This window comes from Thalassophryne amazonica, chromosome 13 (genome assembly GCF_902500255.1).
Source record: "Thalassophryne amazonica chromosome 13, fThaAma1.1, whole genome shotgun sequence".
NCBI classification, from domain to species: domain Eukaryota; kingdom Metazoa; phylum Chordata; class Actinopteri; order Batrachoidiformes; family Batrachoididae; genus Thalassophryne; species Thalassophryne amazonica.
This window is the reverse complement of record NC_047115.1, coordinates 55,192,438-55,213,836: the sequence shown is the minus strand read 5'-3', so window position 1 is coordinate 55,213,836 and position 21,399 is coordinate 55,192,438. Positions and strand designations below refer to the sequence as shown.

At 41.3% G+C, this 21,399-nt stretch overlaps 1 protein-coding gene across 3 annotated transcripts in view; it reads left to right on the top strand.

Moving 5' to 3' along the window:
- The window catches only part of khdrbs2 (KH domain containing, RNA binding, signal transduction associated 2), a 253,004-nt gene that overhangs the window by 65,461 nt on the left and 166,144 nt on the right, over positions 1–21,399 (top strand). For all 3 annotated transcript variants that reach the window (XM_034185058.1, XM_034185060.1, XM_034185059.1), the window contains exon 2: positions 15,168–15,295. In XM_034185058.1, coding sequence (XP_034040949.1) covers positions 15,168–15,295 — 128 coding nt within the window. The remainder of the gene's footprint in view (positions 1–15,167; positions 15,296–21,399) is intronic.

Genomic DNA, 21,399 nt, shown 5'->3' with positions numbered 1-21,399 from the left:
TTATCTGTAGTTGTTGCTCAGGAAAACCACTTTTATTTTCTTTTTTTCATTCTTGGCTTCTGAGCAGATCCAGTGGAGCAGTTTGCACAGCGCCACAGAGAGAATCAGAAGCAGCAGAGTGTGTTACTCACTGAGTTCACCATTGAGACAACTGTATTTCATCTTGTGTGAGGACTCAAGCCAGTGACCTTCAAAGCGCACTTTCACTTCTCTGATCTTCAGGTTTTCTATTCATATATTCAATGGTGAAGATGCTCGTCTAAGTGATTTTTGCAGCTCGCCACATGACACCGTGCAGTTTTGTCTCTTTCCAAAGCATGGCAGCTGAGTTAGTCGTCACAGTTTGTACAAATAATATGAATAATATAGTCATCTAAACATACAAAAACTCTGATTAAATCATTGTCCAATTAGATTCAACGGTTAGTTTTGAACTGTGCTGAAGTCCTGGTTATAACATTCATCAAAGTACAAATAACGTTCTAACAATCAGAGACAATAGACACTTTTTTAAAACCATCCCAGATCTGGGACCATCTTAAATATGAATCTTCGCTTCCATGTGATATAGCGCCATCAAATTACCTTGAAATCCATCGATGTCTTTCTGGCAAGAGTCTTCAACCCTGCTCGTGGAGAAGACCTCCCTTACATGTCTTCCATATCTATCTGCTCTACTCTCTGGTTTCACAGTTCTTTAGCTGTGTACACCTGACCTGCAGAGCAGGTGCTCTCTAACAGCAAGGTTTGAGATCCCTAGTTTATGAGGTATCAGGCTAGAATGAGGATATAAGGAAAGCCAGCATAATCTCAGACTGTATGGGCATTGTGGCAAATTAAAATATTGCAACCAACACTTGCCACGACATTAAAGGTGCTATGAATGGCATTTTAAACATGAATTTAGCAGCCAACAACTATTTTTGATATGTCTATTGAGTAATGGCTTCCTATGCAGAGAATGAAGCAATACTTCCCTCTGAGCTCTGAAGTTTCCTGTCTCCGTTTACAGTACATCCAGAAAGTATTCACAGCACTTTTCAACATTTTGTTATGTTGCAGCCTTTTCCAAAAGGGAGTAAATTATTTTTTTTTTCCCATGAATATTCTACTCACACCACCTCATAATGACATGAAAAAAACTTGTTTTGTTTTTTTTTTTTGTGATGATGGCCTCTGTTTGTTCTGTCTTTTATCCTTGTTTGCATGTATTATAAATGAAAAAAATCTTAGAGAATTAAATAAATAAATAAATGAAAAACTAAAAAATCACATGTACTTTACATAAGTATTCACACACTTTGCTCAATACTTTATTTATGCACAACAGTGCATGAATAGTGCATGAAAAGTATTGAGTATTACATAATATTTATGCAGCAATTACAGCCTCAAATTTTCTTGAATATGATGCCACAAACTTGGTGCACCTATCTTTGGGTAGTTTTGCCCATTCCCCTTTGCAGCATCTCTCAAGCTCCATCAGGTTGGATGGGGAGCGTTGGTGCACAGGCATTTTCAGATCTCTTCAGAGATGTTCAATCGGATTCAGGTCTGTCTCTGGCTGGGCCACTCAAGGACATTCACAGAGTTGTCCGGAAGCCACTCCTTTCATATCTTGGCTGTGTACTTAGGGTCATTGTCCTGCTGAAAGATGAACAGTCGCCCCAGTCTGAGGTCAAGAGCGCTTTGGAGAAAAAAGCTTGAGTATCAATCTTGTTACAAGAGGATCGTTCAATATCAATACCAGCATTGGTATTGATATTATCAATATTAGCATCGATCCGCCCACCTCTAATTGAAATGTCTTATTTTCTGGCTCGTCACACAATAATACCAGAAGTCATCATCAATGCTGCTGCTAGAGTTCTAACTAGGACCAGACAAGAAAATAATTTTGTCTTCACTTCACTGGTTTCCTGTTCATGTGGGGCCAGATTTTAAGGTTGTCTTATCAACATACAAAATTCTACATGGACTAACACCTTCTTATCTGGCAGATCTTATTAAACTTTAGAACTTATCTACGAGGTCTGTTAGAAAAGTATCCGACCTTTTTATTTTTTTCAAAAACCATATGGATTTGAATCACGGAGCCGTTCATTACGCGAGACAAAACCACCTCGGTGTTGGTCTCACAGGACAGCTTTCAGGTGGATTTCAGACGGCTGTCGGTTGCTTTTCAGTCGTGTGATTATCTGATTGTGATTGTGCATGAGCTGGACCTGCCCCAACATGTCCTGGAAGGCTTCATCACGACGTTGCTTTGCACCATGCAGCTCCACCGTGACGCGCGGTGGAGCCGCTCCTCTTTCCATGACAAAAACTCCGGTAACAGTGGAATGTGCCGTTCATTTCTAAACTGGACGCTGTCTTGATCCGGTATGTCGTCTGACTAGCACAGGAATTGTGAAAAGATGTGGACATCAGCATTTTTTCGGCACATTGAGACAGACGTGCGGAGGAGTTCCGCGCGTCGCGGTGGAGCTGCATGGCGCAAAGCAACGCCGTGATGAAGCCTTCCAGGACATGTTGGGGCAGGTCCAGCTCATGCACAATCACAATCGGATAATCACTAAAAGACATGATAAAAACTCCTGTAACAGTGGAATGTGCCGAAAAAGTGCTGATGTCCACGACTTCTGCCTTTTTGTGAAAGTCAGATGAGGTCCCGGATCAACAAAGCCTTCACGTTGGAAATGATCTGGTTGTTTCAGCGGGGTCTGAGCATGTCGATCGGCGCTGGGAGCGCACCGCGCTCTCAGCAGTTGTGGGCTGTCCTTAAAGCGGCAGTAACACTCCTTAATCTGTATAATCCCCATAAAATCGTCCCTGAAAGCCATATTAATTTTCCGAACGGTGTCCACCTGGAGGTCTCTCACAGTTTCTGGAAAAAAATTGATGCAGCAAAGCTCCAAATCGTTCAGACATTTATTCGCAATAAAAAAACGACGAGAGGTGTGGACCAGTGCTCACACAAAGCCTGCTCACAGGCGAATGATGCAACCGACAGGCGTGAAAAAACTCACGCATGCGCACGAAGGTTCGAGCTTGGCTGATGCAATCACACGTGATTCAAATCCATATGGTTTTAGAAAAAAAATAAAAAGGTTGGATACTTTTCTAACAGACCTCGTACTCACTACTCATCACATAGCTTTTGAATATTTTTCAAGATCATGGACATCAACAACTTTCTCTGAAAGTGTTCGAAAATCACATTTAGAGGCTACAAATGCCTCTGATCAAAGCCACATACAGCTGGCTTTCACCACTGTGGCAGCTGTTAGAGCTGTTAAAAGGCTGCAGCTGCCATTCATAACTGCAATAGAGCAGTTTCTGGCATGTGTAGTTAGTTGTTAATAGTAGTTATTATATATCTGTGTTGTAGTATATGTATTCCTTGTGTTGCTGTGTTTTGTGGTAGGTGAGTTTGAGTTGCTCTTTTGCTTTTTCAAGGTATAGCTGTTTTTCTTCTTCAGATGTTTATTGTAGCTGAGTCATTCCCCAGAGTTCCTGTAAGCCACGGCAGTATTATTGAAAAGAAAAATGAGGCTCCCCCATGTGACTTGGGGCCACTGAACTTCAGCCCAGGTGAGCCTGTGCATTAATCCACTTGTGGATTGAAAATATCACCTTCTTGGCAGAGGTATTAAATGATCTACCCCACATAAGAAACTGAAAATATTTTTGAAGATATCACAAAAGGAAAACTTGATTAGCCCTGAAACCTAGGGGATGTTTTCAACAAGGACACCGGCTGAATCCACATACCCTTAACTTCAAACTGCAGTAGTGTGAACACTGTGTACTCAAGGATAGATCAACATACCGCACCTAGCACAGTTCATGTGTACTTGGTGTGAAAACAAGACAATACCAAAAACAAGGATGTGGAAGGCTATATAGTGTGTGGTGTCATTACTTTGTGACTCTCCCACTGAAACGTGATGCCAAAAGGATGCCCTTGCTGTACAGATAAAGTTAAAATGATTGCTGCAAATTTGTGCAGATGTAAATATTGAGTCACAAATAGATGTGACACACAAATTCAGAGATTATTTGAATAATTTGTGAGTATTTGCATGCAATTGGCAGAGGTGAATCCAGGGACAGGGCTACAGGGGCACCGGCCCCGCCTGAAATGTCATTAGCCCCTGAAGTGCTCCTGTCCTCTCAATATGCTATTATACTCAACAAAAATATAAATGCAACACTTTTGGTTTTGCTCCCATTTTGTATGAGATGAACTCAAAGATCTAAAACTTATTCCACATACACAATATCACCATTTCCCTCAAATATTGTTCACAAACCAGTCTAAATCTGTGATAGTGAGCACTTCTCCTTTGCTGAGATAATCCATCCCACCTCACAGGTGTGCTATACCAAGATGCTGATTAGACACCATGATTAGTGCACAGGTGTGCCTTAGACTGCCCACAATAAAAGGCCACTCTGAAAGGTGCAGTTTTATCACACAGCACAATGCCACAGATGTCGCAAGATTTGAGGGAGCGTGCAGTTGGCATGCTGACAGCAGGAATGTCAACCAGAGCTGTTGCTCGTGTATTGAATGTTCATTTCTCTACCATAAGCCATCTCCAAAGGTGTTTCAGAGAATTTGGCAGTACATCCAACCAGCCTCACCACCGCAGACCACATGTAACCACACCAGCCCAGGACCTCCACATCCAGTATGTTCACCTCCAAGATCGTCTGAGACCAGCCACTCGGACAGCTGCTGAAACAATCGGTTTGCATAACCAAAGAATTTCTGCACAAACTGTGAGAAACCGTCTCAGGGAAGCTCATCTGCATGCTCGTCGTACTCATCGGGGTCTCAACCTGACTCCAGTTCGTTGTTGTATCCGACTTGAGTGGGCAAATGCTCACATTCGCTGGTGTTTGGCACGTTGGAGAGGTGTTCTGTTCAACTCTATGCGAAGGAGATGTGTTGCACTGCATGAGGCAAATGGTGGTCACACCAGATACTGACTGGTATCCCCCCCAATAAAACAAAACTGCACCTTTCAAAGTGGCCTTTTATTGTGGGCAGTCTAAGGCACACCTGTGCACTAATCATGGTGTCTAATCAGCATCTTGATATGGCACACCTGTGAGGTGGGATGGATTATCTCAGCAAAGGAGAATTGCTCACTATCACAGATTTAGACTGGTTTGTGAACAATATTTGAGGGAAATGGTGATATTGTGTATGTGGAATAAGTTTTAGATCTTTGAGTTCATCTCATACAAAATGGGAGCAAAACCAAAAGTGTTGCGTTTATATTTTTGTTGAGTGTAAATTCATATATAATGTTGTTCCCACTCTGGAGGCTAATAATGATGCTTTTTCTTTTTTTTGTATAATGCTTTAACAAAATGCAAAGTGTTTAACAAAAAATGAATGAAATAAAAGCAACATATGTACAAACAAAATTAAGACAACAAAATGAGACAGCCTCAATGAGCGTGGGCAGTCAAGAACATGTGAGTGTTCACTCTTGGCGTAACATCTACCAAACATTAAGAAGGTGGCAATAATGAACCATTTCCTTGATGTCAACTGCAGTAAAACTGGAAAAAGAAGAACCACCAATAATCTATTCACTACAGTTGAAATAAATTTGAACATTGTTAGAGTATTTATTTTCTCAGCCTTTTTATATATATATATATATATATATATATATATATATATATATATATATATATATATATATATATATATATATATATCCTCAAATATGAAAGTGTAGCCAAAGGCAAAGGAATGACTGGTAAAATGTATGCACCTGACATGCACTTAGCTCCTCAATGTAAAATGTGGCCTCTGCATGGCCCCTGACTTGGAATAATCCTAGATCCACCACTGGTGCATGGGTTCAAATGTAGCTGCAATTAGAAAACAGAAAGTATGGGATGCATTGTGTAATTCTGGTAGCTCCACCAATGAACAAATGAAATTTCCACAATATGACACAGTGGACAAAACCAGAATTGATGGTCTGAGCTAAAACCACCTGCAAGCAAGACATGTGTTTTTTTCATCTTTATATCTTAATATTCAGTAGTCATTGACCACTGATATTATCTTAATACGAGGTCTGTTAGAAAAGTATCAGACCTTTTTATTTTTTGCAAAAACCTGATGGATTTGAATCACGTGTGCTTGCATGAGCAAACCTTGATCCTTTGTGCGCATGCATGAACTTTTTCACGGCTGTCGATTGCATCATTTTCTGGTAAGCAGCCTTTGTGTGAGGACGTGTTGTGCGCTCGTTGTTTTTTCATTGCAAGGAAAAAGACGGAACGACTGGAGCAGCGCTGCATCAAATTTTGCCAGAAACTGGGTGACAGCCAGGTGGAAACCATTTGGAAGATTCAGACAGCTTTCGGTGACGATCCTATGGGCATCACACAGATTAAGGAGCAGTACAACCGGTTTAAAGACGTCCGCACAATGGTGGAGAGTGAGCCACGCTCCGGGCGGCCATCAACATGCTGAAATGACCAGATTATTTCCAAAGTGAACGCTGTGGTGATGCAGGACTGTCGTGTGACTGTCCGAGAAATTGTGGAAGAGGTGGACATCAGCACTTTTTCGGCACATTCCACTGTGACAGAAGATTTGGCCATGAAAAGAGTGGCGGTGAAATTCATGCTGCTGCTAACGGTGCAGCAAAAGCGCCTCCGTGTTGAAATCTCACAGGACATGTTGTGACCACCTCTTCCACAATTTCTCGGATAGTCACACGACTGAAAAGTCACCGAAAGCCGTCTGAATCATCCGAATGGTTTCCACCTGGCTGTCGCTCAGTTTCTGGCAAAATTTGATGCGGCGCTGCTCCAGTCGTTCCGTCTTTTTCCTTGCAATGAAAATCCGCCAAGAGCACTACACACGTCCTCACACAAAGGCTGCTTACCAGAAAATGATGCAATCGACAGGCGTGAAAAAGTTCACGCATGCGCACGAAGGCTCAAGGTTTGCTCATGCAAGCATACGTGATTCAAATCCATCAGGTTTTTGCAAAAAAATTAAAATGTCCGATACTTTTCTAACAGACCTCGTATGTCTTAAGATATCTTAATATCAGATATCTTCATAAAATGTTACACTGTTCACACTCCCACTTTATACACTCACTGCCCACTTTATTAGGTACACCTGTCCATGTGGTTGTCACCACAAATTGCTAATCATCCAATCACATGGCAGCAAGTCAATGCATTTGGGCATCTAAACGTGGTGAAAACGACTTGCTGAAGTTCAAACGAAGCATCAGAATGGGGAAGAAAGGGGATTTAAGTGACTTTAAAGGTGTCAGGTTGTTGATGTCAGACCATCTGGTCTGAGTGTTTCAGAAACTGTTCATTTGCTGGGATTTCGACACATAACCATCTCTAGGGTTTACAGAGAATGGCCCAAACAAGAGAAGATTCCAGAAGAGATCCAGTGAGTGGCAGTTGTGTGGCCAAAAAGACCTTGCTGATGCCAGAGAGGTCAGGGGATCATGGGTAGACTGCTTGAATGGGCAACTGAGTGATCATGAAAATTCAGTAAGGTATATCTTATATATTATATTCCAATTCTAAGGTGGAACTATGCTAGTATACTAAAGTGTATCTAAATATCTAAAAAGGAAGAGTAAAATAGAAGAGTAGAAAAGAGCAGAGTAGAGCCACTTAGGTGCCTGGTCTTGAGAACCAGGGATGGTCGGTTGTTAACATGGACCAGCATCTCTGAGGAATGTTTCCAACACCTTGTTGAATCTATACATTTTTACATGCATTCCTTCTTATATCATATCAATGAAAATACTTCAAAATATGCACAGCACAGAAGCAATATTGATTTATTTCCTCACACCAGGCAGCATTATTTTTAAAGCAACATTGCAAAAAGTCCAGCTGTCCTGGACATGTGAAGCATCAGCAGCACAGATGGGGATATGAGGGCAGCAAGGTCTTTTATATGATTTTTCTGTTGGTGTAAACATCGGGTGTGAAATTACCATTTCACACAGTTCACTGAGCTTACCTGATAGAATCTGTCCCAGACTACAGTTGCAAGGGAGTTTATAAATATATACATTTATGACTGCAGAAACCCTAACCCTAACCATAGAAAAGGACTAAAAATGTATATACAAACGTACATAAATTCCTACATATTTTAAAGGAATTTAAAACAATTATTCATTTGCATGCTCCTATTTTGATGGCTTCTTATTTAAAGGCATTGTGGCAGCCTTCATGAGATTTGTCTGAGAGAAGTGGAAAAAAGTGGTGAAAATCATGTTCCAATTTAAAGGATTTTCTTCAGACAACTGACACAATTAGAGAGATTGTGCCCATCGTCCTTGAAGACACAGTGCAGTTTAAGCTGTTGGTCTTTGTGATTTCATAGACAATAGTGCTATCGGCAAATTACCTTAATTCTCAGTGCTAAACTCAAACCTCTGGTCATTAAAACTATAATGAATGAATATAGGAATTGCTTTGAACTGAGGGATCATTAAGATAGAGTAATGGACAGAGAGAAGGTCATCTCAAGGAACAGTCTCAGAAGGATACTTTAGCCGGGACATAAACTAGAACATTCTTTCAACGTGAAGCTGAATTTTCCACCCAGAAACCAATCATTAGTCAAGTTTTGAGATTTGAAAGGCCCTCTGTGGATGTGGATTAGCTCTGTAAAGTGAATTACCTCTGCCAGTGAGGTGAGGTGATGACTGTATTTGGCTTTGGCCCAGAACTGAGTCAAAAGGTTTTCAGACAATCAGCATGAAAACTTATTATAAGAACTTATTATATTTTGATGCTGATGATGCACCTTTTGCAACATGTAACTCAATATCTCAAAGTCAGCTAGAGTAATCTTCTGAGCCCCACAACATACCAGCGTGTTAGAAAGAAAAGTTTTCTTTTTATAGCAATGTTGTATGGAGTAGAGATGGAGACTAAGTTTTTCCCTATGAAAATTGGCATGCATCAGGGATATGTTCTGGCACCTATACTGTTTAATGGTTGCATGGACTGTGTTCTGGGTAGGGTTGTGGAAACCAGTGACTTAGGTCCTTTTGTTCATGAGGAAAGGTTTGCCGACTTTGACTTCATGGGCGATACTGTGATCTTTGCAGAATCAATGGATACTCTGTTTGCAGCGCTTGAGAAGCTGAGTGAGGACTGGAGTGTTTGGGTTGGGAGCTCAGGATCAAAACTCAGATCCAGGCTTTTAATGCGGACTCGGCCTTCACAAGTGTATCTGTATGAAGTGAAGGTGTTGAACTTGTAGAGACATTCATTTATCTCTGCAGTGACATTCATATGGGTCCATGGCCTTTGAGATCAAGATAAGCCTGGGAAGATTGTTGAGTCATGAGGTCACTGGACAGAGGTGTTTGGCGATGCCACTTCCTTTGCAGGAGAATGAAGGACCAAGATGTCCATGGTCCTGGTGCTTCCTGTCTTACTGTATTATTGGGAAACTTGGATGCTAACCAGTGGTCTGAGATGATGACTGGATGTCTTTGGTACTAGGTCTCTGGAGGATCCTTGGATACCACTGGAATTATTTATTTATTTTTTTTAATCAAACGAGTGGTTAGTTAGGGAGACTGAGATGAGGTTTGCATTGTGAAGGAGTGTCAGCCTCGACATTTTGGCCATGTGGCATGTTACTCTGTGCGTAATCCAATGCATAAGTTCTAAGTGTTGAAGACCACAAGGGGATGCCCATGTTTGATCGAGCAGTGGCAGAAAGATGGTTACTTTCTGCCAGACTTGACCTTGCCAAATCAACCAAAAAACTTGGCAAAGTAGCCAAAATACTGATGATCCAGATTATTTAATCAAAATCACTTTATTCTACATTACATCTGTTTTTTTCTCGTAAATGGCTACAAATAAATGCTTTCCTCTGTCCAGTTTCAGGTAAAAAAAAAAATAAATAAAAAAATTCTGCACTCCTCAGAGAATCTGTGAAGCCTTGAATAAGTTGGCTGAAATCAACAGTCACACCACAAAAATTCAACAAACCTTGAACTGACGAGCAGGTTGAAGCAAAGAGAAAACATGGAAAGAACAGAGGCAGCTGACAGTAGCACAGAGAAGGAAGCATACATATAGAACATGTACAGCATGTGTTGCTTCCACCGTTTTTCCCAGTTGGAAACATTTGTGTACACTCGGATTCTGTCTTTCAGTCAGATCCACCATGGCGGCCTTGCGCAAATCTCTCTCTCTCTCTCTCTAATGTATTTTGTGCCATATAATACAGTTACAGTGTCATAAATATTCAACTTACTTTTTCTTCTTTTATGATTTATGGTGTTGTACCTGTGTTATACGGCACAAAAGACATTTTTCAGTCCTCTCTACTTCTAGTTGTGATTGTGCTGTTTCCAAGGAGAGTGCAGGACTGGCAGGTGCAATGAAAAATGATCCCACAGGGAGAAAAAAATGTGACAGGAGCAAAAAGGAAAACAAAAAAAACAACAGCCAACCCAGACAGACTTGAGGTTCAGAGGTTTTACATTTGTAACTACTGCCTGTATGAATATAACGGAATGATCAAATACCCTCGGCCTTATGAGAATAAAAATAGGAACAGAATGTGACCATTTGAACTCTTAAAATAGGTCAAGGTTAGCCATCTTTGAACTTGTCCAATGTCTGTGTCTCAAGAATGGTCCCTGTGAATTTGAAGACCCCTGGCAGTAAAAGGACTGGACTTTTGCTGAGCACAGACAGATGGATGGAAGGACAGAGGATGGATGCAAAGTCTTTGCAATACTCGATGGCCATATTTTGGCCTTGGGTAAAAAATGATTGTTGTCTTGGTCCAAATCTGTAGTTATGATGAGACAGTCACACAAGAGTGACATTAATCGTAAACCCCACCAGCTTCGCTTTTGTTTTCACTCTGGGTCGCCACAGCAAATCCAAGGTGGAGCTGCAGTCTATGTACTTGTGCCATGATTTGGCACAGGTTTATAGACTGGCATCCAATTAAGGGTGTACCCTGCCTCACACCCCAGACTACTGGGATAGGCTCCAGTAGCCCCCCCCCCCCCCCCATGACCCTTAATTGAAGTAAGCAGGTATAGAAAATGGATGGATGCCCTGACTCATCTCCACATTACATACAGAATGGGCATGGGTGGCCTTGAACCAAGAAACTTCCAAACTGGAAACAAGTGTACTTAACTGCTTTGCCACAACCCCTACCCCCCAAGTGTGCCATTAATGAAGTTGCAGTATTATGCAATGATCGATGAAGGGGTAGGATTTGATCATTTTACTTCTTTCTACTCCTTTTTCAGATATACTCTATTCACTAATTATATGGCATGTACAGTGAGGAAAATAAGTATTTGAACACCCTGCGATTTTGCAAGTTCTCCCACTTAGAAATCATGGAGGAGTCTGAAATTTTCATCTTAGGTGCATGTCCACTGTGACAGACATAATCTAAAAAAAAATTAAAAAAAAATCCGGAAATCACAATGTATGATTTTTTTCAATAATTTTTTTGTATGTTACTGCTGCAAATAAGTATTTGAACACCTGTGAAAATCAATGTTAATTTGGTACAGTAGCATTTGTTTGCAATTACAGAGGTCAAACGTTTCCTGTAGTTTTTCACCAGGTTTGGACACACTGCAGCAGGGATTTTGGTCCACTCCTCCACACAGATCTTCTCTAGATCTTTCAGGTTTGGAGTTTCAGCTCCCTCCAAAGATTTTCTATTGAGTTCTGGTCTGGAGACTGGCCAGGCCACTCCAGGACCTTGAAATGCTTCTTACGGAGCCCCTCCTTAGTTGCCCTGGCTGTGTGTTTGGGGTCATTGTCATGCTGGAAGACCCAGCCATGACTCATCTTCAATGCTCTTACTGAGGGAAGGAGGTTGTTTGCCAAAATCTCGCAATACATGACCCCATCCATCCTCCCTTCAATATGGTGCAGTCGTCCTGTCCCCTTTGCAGAAGAGCAAGAGTATGATGTTTCCACCCCCATGCATCACGGTTGGGATGGTTTTCTTGGGGTTGTTCTCATCCTCTAAACATGGTAAGTGGAGTTGATTCCAAAAAGCTCTATTTTGGTCTCATCTAACCACATGACCTTCTTCCATGCCTCCTCTGGATCATCCAGATGGTCACTGGTGAACTTTAAATGGGCCTGGACATGTGCTGTCTTGAGCAGGGAGACCTTGCTGCCCTGCAGGATTTTAAACCACAACAGCATCATGTGTTACTAATGTAATCTTTGTGACTGTGGTCCCAGCTCTCTTCAGGTCATTGACCAGGTCCTCCTGTATAGTTCTGAGCTTTCTCAGAATCATCCTTACCCCACAAAGTGAGATTTTGCATGGAATCCCAGACCGAGGGAGATTGACAGTCATCTTGTGTTTCTTCCACTTTCTAATAAATAATCATAACAGTTGTTGTCTTCTACCAAGCTGTTTGCCTGTTGTCCTGTAGTCCATCCCAGCCTTGTGCAGGTCTACAGTTTTGTCCCTGGTGTCCTTAGACAGCTCTTTGGTCTTGGCTATGGTGGACAGGTTGGAGTTTGATTGATTGAGTGTGTGAACAGGTGTCTTTTATACAAGTAACAAGTTCAAACAGGTGCAATTAATACAGGTAAAGAGTGCAGAATAAGAGGGCTTCTTAAAGAAAAATTAACAGGTCTGTGTGAGCCAGAATTCTTGCTGGTTGGTAGGGGTTCAAATACTTATTTGCAGCAGTAACATACAAATACATTATTAAAAAAATCATACATTGTGATTTCCGGATTTATTTTTATTTTTTTTAGATTATGTCTTTCACAGTGGACATGCACCTAAGATGATGACCCCATAATTTCTAAGTGGGAGAACTTGCAAGACCGCAGGGTGTTCAAATACTTATTTTCCTCACTGTATATAGAAGTATATAGATGGATATGCATGTATTTTCTGTATAATTAGTTCATTTGCATTTCTGTATCAGTCTCTCTCTCTCCATATATATATATATAGAGTGAGCACTGGTCCACCCCTCTCGTCGTTGTTTCATTGCGAGGAAATGGCGGAATGATTTGGGCTTTTTTTCCATCAGAATTTTTTTCAGAAACTGTTAGAGACAGGCAGCTGGAAACCATTCGAAAAATTTATCTGGCTTTCGGTGAAAATTTTACAGGCTTCACAGAGAATAAGGAGTGTTACTACAGCTTTAAGGACAGCCCACGAAAACACCACACGATGGTCCCGGCTCCACAGAGCCATCCGTTTAGAAATGATGTGGTGGTTTCTGCCTCTCGATGGCAGTTCGGAGCGTGGCGCGCTGTGCGCCATCGTGGGCCGTCCTTAAAGCTGTAGTAACACTCCTTATTCTTTGGTTGGCTGACGTAAAAACATATGAATGAAATCCATATATTTTTGCATAAAATAAAAAAGACCTTATATATATATATATATATATATATATATATATATATATATATATATATATATATATATATATATATATATATATATATATATATATATAATTCATCACTCATCTTCAACTGTTTATCCTGGATCAGGTTGCGGAGACCCCGCACTTCCCTTTCCCGGGATGCATTGACCACCTCTGACTGGGGGAACCCGAGGCGTTCCCAGACCAGTGTGGAGATATAATCTCTCCTTCCAGATGGATGTGCCTGGAACGCCTCCCTAGGGAGGCACCCAGGGGGCATTTGACAGATAGATAGATAGATAGATAGATAGATAGATAGATAGATAGATAGATAGATAGATAGATAGATAGATAGATAGATAGATAGATAGATAGATAGATAGATAGATAGATAGATAGATAGATAGATAGATAGATAGATAGATAGATAGATAGATAGATAGATAGATAGATAGATAGATAGATAGATAGATAGATAGATAGATAGATAATGTGGTGTTTGTATTAACACTAAAGAATAGGTGTACGTGTTGAAACTGATATTCTGGTCACTTTTGGCAGGAATGTCTGAAAATAAAATATTCAGTAGGAATAGGATTGGAATAATGCTGCTTATTCCAATGCAAATTTCCAGGATTGTTTGGTCTTGGCTGAGGCATGGACTCTGTTCTCCCTTTGAGGATGTATTTTCTCTTATTCTAACTGGTGGATTCGAGAGAACCGCTCCTGTATGACCCAGAGAGGCCAATATTAAATCAACTTTATAACACTGTGCTGCTGTTTTAACACCACAGCTTTGTCCGCCGACTGTTGACAGCTCAGATAAAGGTGCAGCGCTCGCGTTTAATTGACCTCTTGAGTCTGAATGGAGCTACTCAGCAGTGGTCTATGACTACTGTATAGTTCATGTCTCTTTTTATCGTGCAGGAAGAGTGTTTGCAAGCTGATAATTTTTATTCCCCTGAGTATTAATTTGCGGTGGTGCAACGATGTGCGTGCAATAGCTTCATCGTGTGCATTTGAGTGTTTCAGCTCAAAGGCTATAAAACACATCAGTCAAATATCACCGTTGTGGGTGTTGTGGGACTGTGCAGTTCCTGTCAGGATGAAATGCCACGCTGAACTGGACAGTTAATAGCTGCCTCAACTTTCTTTGTATTGCAGTATGCATGGAGACAGTTGGGCTAATTTGCCCAAATTTGCTATTCTTGCAAATTACAAAGAGAAAGGCTGCAGCGGTTGGAGCCAGTTGTCTGGAATGATGATCTTATTGTGAGAGTTCATAGATGTGATGAAAACCACCTCATCCCTGATCATAACAAATATTTATGGTTAACCCGACATGTATTAATCCAACACCGCGTGCAGATCAGAGGTCTTTCCAGGAGGGATGAGTGCTAACAACCCAGGAGAGCACAGTTTGCAAGGAATGAGGCGCAGACTGACTGTGTGCTGCTGTTATTTGGACAGGGGGGGTTAGTGGATCATGAGATTACCGGGCTGCTGTAAAGGATTTCTCAGGAGTCAGCTCAGTAATCTCATATCATTAAGATTACAACACAAGCATTATCATTGTGACATGCAATAAATAGGTGATGCGGATTTAAACATCTTCTTGTGCGCCTTCAGCACATTACATAGGACAGGGGACTTGATTTAACAAACAGAGCCATCAGCATGTTTTTGTCTGAGTGTTTATCTGTCATCTCTTTTTTATTGCAGAAATTGAAAAATGCGAAGGCGAGGAATTGAGAAAAGACGGTGACATGAAGAAATATCTCGATATCATCAGCAATAAAAACATCAAGCTGTCTGAAAGAGTTCTTATTCCAGTTCAACAGTATCCAAAGGTAAGAGCAACCACACACGCGATATTTAGAGCCAGGTTTGATTTTATTTATGGTGGGGAAAACGTGACAAATATTTAAATTCTTCCAAGTTGTTGCCAGGGATTGGAAAAGTGCTTTTTTTTCTGTATAGTCCTGAAACATGGCACCGTGATGCATTTTCCAGCTGTAGCTCTTGTGATGTCAGTGCAGATACCTTTTAATTTCAAAACGGAATTTCAGGTCCATTGTGAAGTTAAACGTTTTACATTTAGTAAAATCACTAACTGAGTAGCAGTTTATTTACAAGCCTTAATCCTACCCAGAAGAAGAAAAGCAAATTCACATTCTTGAATGGCCGTTTGAGCCTGTCTCCAAAGTGAGCAGATTCCCATAGAAGACCATGTTGAAATGTTTACAGTCTGGCACAACAAAGTGTGTGTGTGTGTGGGGGGGTGTTGGTCTCTATAGCTTGTTTCACTCTCCATGACAACTGTGTATTCTATTTTTAGAACTCCTTAGTTTAAGACATTTTAAACCATAAAGTTATTAAAAATTAGCTCTGTGGTGACTTTGAGTGAGTGCTCAGAGCTTTGGTAGCAGACATTGCTAGCTGTGGATGCTAGCCGCTGTTTAGGAACATGTCTGTTCTTTCTGTGCATTTTATTACGTAAAAGTATCTGTAATAATATGGATTGTTGTGTGGCTAATTGTCCGTCTTATTATTACCCAAGAAGTCTGTAATCCAGTATTTCCATCAAGTCAAATTTTCATGTTATTTATTTTGGATCCTAACTGCGTTAACACTTAACGCAGTTAATCCACAATTACTGACGAATCAAAGTCAGTCTGTTAGCTTTTAGCTTACGTGCTAACTCTGAGATGGTAGCATGTTCAAGCTTCATTTAACCCACCCAGGTCACCTGGGCTCTCATCCATTCTTCACCTCTTTATCCACCTCTTTAACCACGACGTAGGTGGATTAAGCACTGCCAATGTGATGAGAATGTGTTTGTAATTTGCAGTCTGTAATACGCTTTTTGCAACATTTTGTTGGACAACTTTGCCACTGGCCCTTAACGAGAGACATTTCTGATCCATCTCGTTATCTTCTGTCCAGTTAGATATTTTCATTGGTGCTGTTTTTTAATTTCACTTCTTTCCTTTCAGATGTATGAGGTCTGTCCATAAAGTATAGGTCCTTTTTATTTTTTCAAAAACTATATGGATTTCATTCATATGTTTTTACGTCAGACATGCTTGAACCCTCGTGCGCATGCGTGAGTTTTTCCACGGCTGTCGGTGACGTCATTCGCCTGTGAGCACTCCTTGTGGGAGGAGTCGTCCAGCCCCTCGTCGGAATTCCTTTGTCTGAGAAGTTGCTGAGAGACTGGCGCTTTGTTTGATCAAAATTTTTTCTAAACCTGTGAGACACATCGAAGTGGACATGGTTCGAAAAATTAAGCTTGTCTTCAGTGAAAATTTTAACAGCTGATGAGAGATTTTGAGGTGATTCTGTCGCTTTAAGGACTTTTCACGGTGCGAGACGTCGTGCAGCGCTCTCAGGCGGCGTCATCAGCCTGTTTCAAGCTTAAAACCTCCACATTTCAGGCTCTGTTGATCCAGGACGTCGTGAGAGAACAGAGAAGTTTCAGAAGAAGTCGGTTTCAGCATTTTATCCGGATATTCCACTGTTAAAGGAGATTTTTTTTAATGAAAGACGTGCGGGCGGATTGCAGCGTCGGCTCGCAGCCGCCGCGACGCTCCGCCACAGGAAAAACACCTCTGTTGGAAGCCTTGAGGACAAGTTGGAACATCTCCAGCTGATAAACAATTTCTCATATACTCACTCCACTGAAAGCCATCAAAAGCCAACTGGATTTTAACAAATGGTTATCAACACGGAGGTGTTTTTCCTGTGCCGCCGCTCATTAAAAAAATATCCTTTAACAGTGGAATATCCGGATAAAATGCTGAAACCGAATTCTTCTGAAACTTCTCTGTTCTCTCACGACGTCCTGGATTAATAGAGCCTGAAATGTGGAGGTTTTAAGCTTGAAACAGGCTGACGACGGCGCCTGAGAGCGCTGAGTGACGTCTCGCACCGTGAAAAGTCCTTAAAGCGACAGAATCACCTCAAAATCTCTCATCAGCTGTTAAAATTTTCACTGAAAACCAGCTTAATTTTTCGAACCATGTCCACTTCGATGTGTCTCACAGGTTTAGAAAAAATTTTGATCAAACAAAGCGCCAGTCTCTCAGCAACTTCTCAGACAAAGGAATTCCGATGAGGGGCTGGACGACTCCTCCCACAAGGAGTGCTCACAGGCGAATGACGTCACCGACAGGCGTGGAAAAACTCACGCATGCGCACGAGGGTTCAAGCATGTCTGACGTAAAAACATATGAATGAAATCCATATCGTTTTTGAAAAAAATAAAAAGGACCTATATTTTACGGACAGCCCTCGTATATATTCTTCTGGTTTTCTGACAGGTGTATGATAGAAACAGCAACACACCTAATCCCTCTCCACCTCTCCACAGCAGCTCCCTGTACCTTTGACAAGACTTTGTCCATGATTTTTTTTCTCTCGCTGAATGGCAGCGCATTTTAATTTGAAAATCCCAGAGGTTTTCCGACATGTGACATAACATACTGTAACTGTAACGCCTTTGCAGCCAACCAATCACATGGACTATCTTCACAAATGTGATATCTTTGTTGTTGGACTCAAATGCTACATTCTGCTGAGGGACGGTCAGTACATCAGTGCACGTGAGACAGCAAGCATGGAGCAGAGAGGGAGGATTTTAGCCTGAGTGTGGAGCTACATGCTTGGAAAAAACAAAACTGTCAAGCCATGCGCGCATGTCTGACATGCACACGTCACAACCGGTAGACGGCAGCGACAGTAATGCTGAATTTATGAGATGACATTGATGCAAATTTATGCATTAAGCATCATCACAGACAAAAGAAATGGTCAAAATTCAATAAAAAAATGAGATTATATGAATGCACTGAATAAAAATCATGGGAAAAAATGATGTGGAGAAACTGCAATGATGTTCAAAAGCAGAAATCACATTAAGCAGGTGAGTCCTTTTAATAGGGTGTTATTTTCCAAAAGTATTTATTTTACATCTTGAGCTGATGTAGTTGTGTTTTATGTTCAAGTGCAATACATGACTGAGGAGGGGGGTGAAAAAAATAGATTTACATCCATCACACTAAAATGAACTCTACTCATAGTAAAAATACAAACTGGCTGATTTTTATGTTAAATTTTCAAACTTATTAGGCCACAGCAATATGTTTTATTTATTTCAAAGTTGGTTGCCCCTTATTTCATTGTTATTTATTTTCCAAAAATATCGGGATTCAGATCAGCCTGCAAATCTTTGCATTGTCTGTAGATGTGTATGGGAGTGTGACTGTGTTTGTTTGTCTACATGTAGCCGTGCGACAGACTGGTGTCTTGTCCAGGGTGTTCAGTTTGTACCAAAGTATGCCTGAACATGCCCTTATATTTTTTTTCCCCTTTTTATAAGAGTTTGGTGAAAATAGAAAGTTAAAAAAATAAACATTAAAATGTTAACACTTTTTTTTTATAGCAGTTCTGTAATTTCAGAAATCCAACATAAACAACCCTAAATCAGAAAAAGTTGGGACAATATGTACGAGGTCTATTAGAAAAGTATCCAACCTTATTATTTTTTTCAAAAACCATATGGATTTGAATCACGTGTGATTGCATCAGACAAGCTTGAACCCTCGTGCGCATGCGTGAGTTTTTTCACGCCTGTCGGTTGTGTCATTCGCCTGTGAGCAGGCTTTGTGTGAGGAGTGGTCCAGCCCCCTCGTCGGATTTTCATTGCCAGGAAATGGCGGAATGATTTGGGCTTTTTTTCCATCAGAATTTTTTTCAGAAACTGTTAGAGACTGGCAGCTGGAAACCATTAGAAAAATTTATCTGGCTTTCGGTGAAAATGTTACGGGCTTGGTAGAGAATAAGGAGTGTTACTGTTGCTTTAAGGACGGCCCCCAGCGGCTGTGGGGCGCGCCGCACTCCGAAGCCGCCATCGACAGGCTAAGCGACCATTTCATTTCTAAACGGATGGCTGTCTGGATCCGTGACCATCGTGTGCCATTTTTCTGGTTATCACAAGAGCTGGACAGCAGCCATTTTCCGGCAGATTTCACTTTTAACAAGAGATTTTGTCATGGAAAGCCGAGCGGAGGCTTCGCGCATCACGATGGATTCGCTACTGGAGCGAGACAAAACCACCTCCGTTTTGGTCTCACAGGACGGCTTTGAGATGGCGTTCAGACAGCTGTCGGTGGTTTTTCCATCGAGTGATTATCCGAGAAATTGTGGATGTGCCTGGACATGCCAGAACATGTCCCGTGAGGCTTCACCATGGACACCATGATGGTTGGATTATCACATGGGATTAATTTTTTTTATTTTGAGTGAGAGGGTTTTAACCACAGGCTGGCAGTTTTGGCTCCATGTCCACGTCCAAGCTGTGAAACACTCCTGGACTGCTGTTGGAGGTGAGATTCATGTTTATTAACACACAACAATTCCATGTCATATCTGACACAACAGTTCAATGTCATATCTCCAACAGAGTTAGAAGGTGATCATATATTACAGCGTGAGATCCGTTCAGCTCCAAGCCTGATGCGCTACTGCAAACCACGGAGAGGTGCAGCTGCCCATGTTATATACAGATATTATGGAGACAATATTCACATTATTTACATCACCCATGGGAAGGAATGGACAAATATCTGTACTATAAGGTCTGTTGTGGATATAACAACCTGTTCAGACTTGCAGCTGCATGCACACAGTGCACGTTTCTTTCGATTTCATAGCCGCTGTTCCCATTCACTGTACATGATAATAAGTCATAATTATTATTTTGATGAAGCGTGCCATATACATTTTAACAGTTCATTTGCGCTTGGGGGGTGGACATCATTATACATGGCACATGCAGGTCATACCGGTAGGCTTTGCTGTGCCAGATCCATCTCAAGGTTCCCTCGTATGAGCTTAAATTGTTTCGGATCCCCTTTTTCCGCCATCAGAATATGTAAATTGTGGTCAGATGGTCCTCACATTACACATGGACCGCCATCAGATAGGTGTCCTATCTCGATGGCGCCTGGAGGGTTTTGAATATGTGCATCACACTCGGGGCCACTGGCCAATTTTGACCAACTGTGTGGACTCTTGCAGATGGCTGTCAGAACCAGGGGCGTAGGTTTGCATATGGACCATAGGGACAAGTCACAACCAATATTTTGGGATGGCAAAATAGTCCCAACCAATATTTAGCATTTTTTATATAACAAAATCATTCACTATTTTTTTGCGAACTCGATACTATAATTTTAGTCGTCACGTTTTGTGTTTTCGACATGCCAGAGTGACAGGGTTACCCATGTTGCAATTTCATTGGCTCACGTTCTTCTCACATGGACGTAAACAAAGCGCATCTCGTGGTGGCAGGCAGTGCTTAATTTGTAAAGTGGGAGGTCCCGGAGCGCAGAGGATGGGTGGCTCCGGTGCAGAAAAACAAGAAGGGTGGGGGGGGCTTGCGAACAATGCTGTGCGCCCACACAAACACACCTTCACAAATGACACTAATACCCTGCCTTTTCCTCAAAAATTACTACATTTATGTTTGCTGTCTCTGTACTTTTCTGTCACTTTTGCGCTGTTTTTCATACTTTTCCCTCATTTCAAAAGTCACCGAACGCACTTTACCGTAATATATACAACATATAGCATACTGTTGGAAAGCACGGGTTCCTGGCTTGCTGTCAGTGTTGAAATTTTTCAGAGTGAGGGCTTACATGAGAACTTACGGTAATGAGAATCAGCGGCGCACTAGTGTGAAACTTCCGTGTTTGTCCTCTGCGTTATGACATCACAGGCTTACGCTTACGTAATACACCATATATCATTGGAAATCCCTTTTTTTTTGGCAAATTAGGTTGCCAGATACCTACAACTGCATTATTGATGAAGAGAATAGATTATACATCTTGGTTGCAAAAACTTTTTTTTTTGTTAGCTCCACAAGTATTTTTTGTTGTCTTGTTCTCTC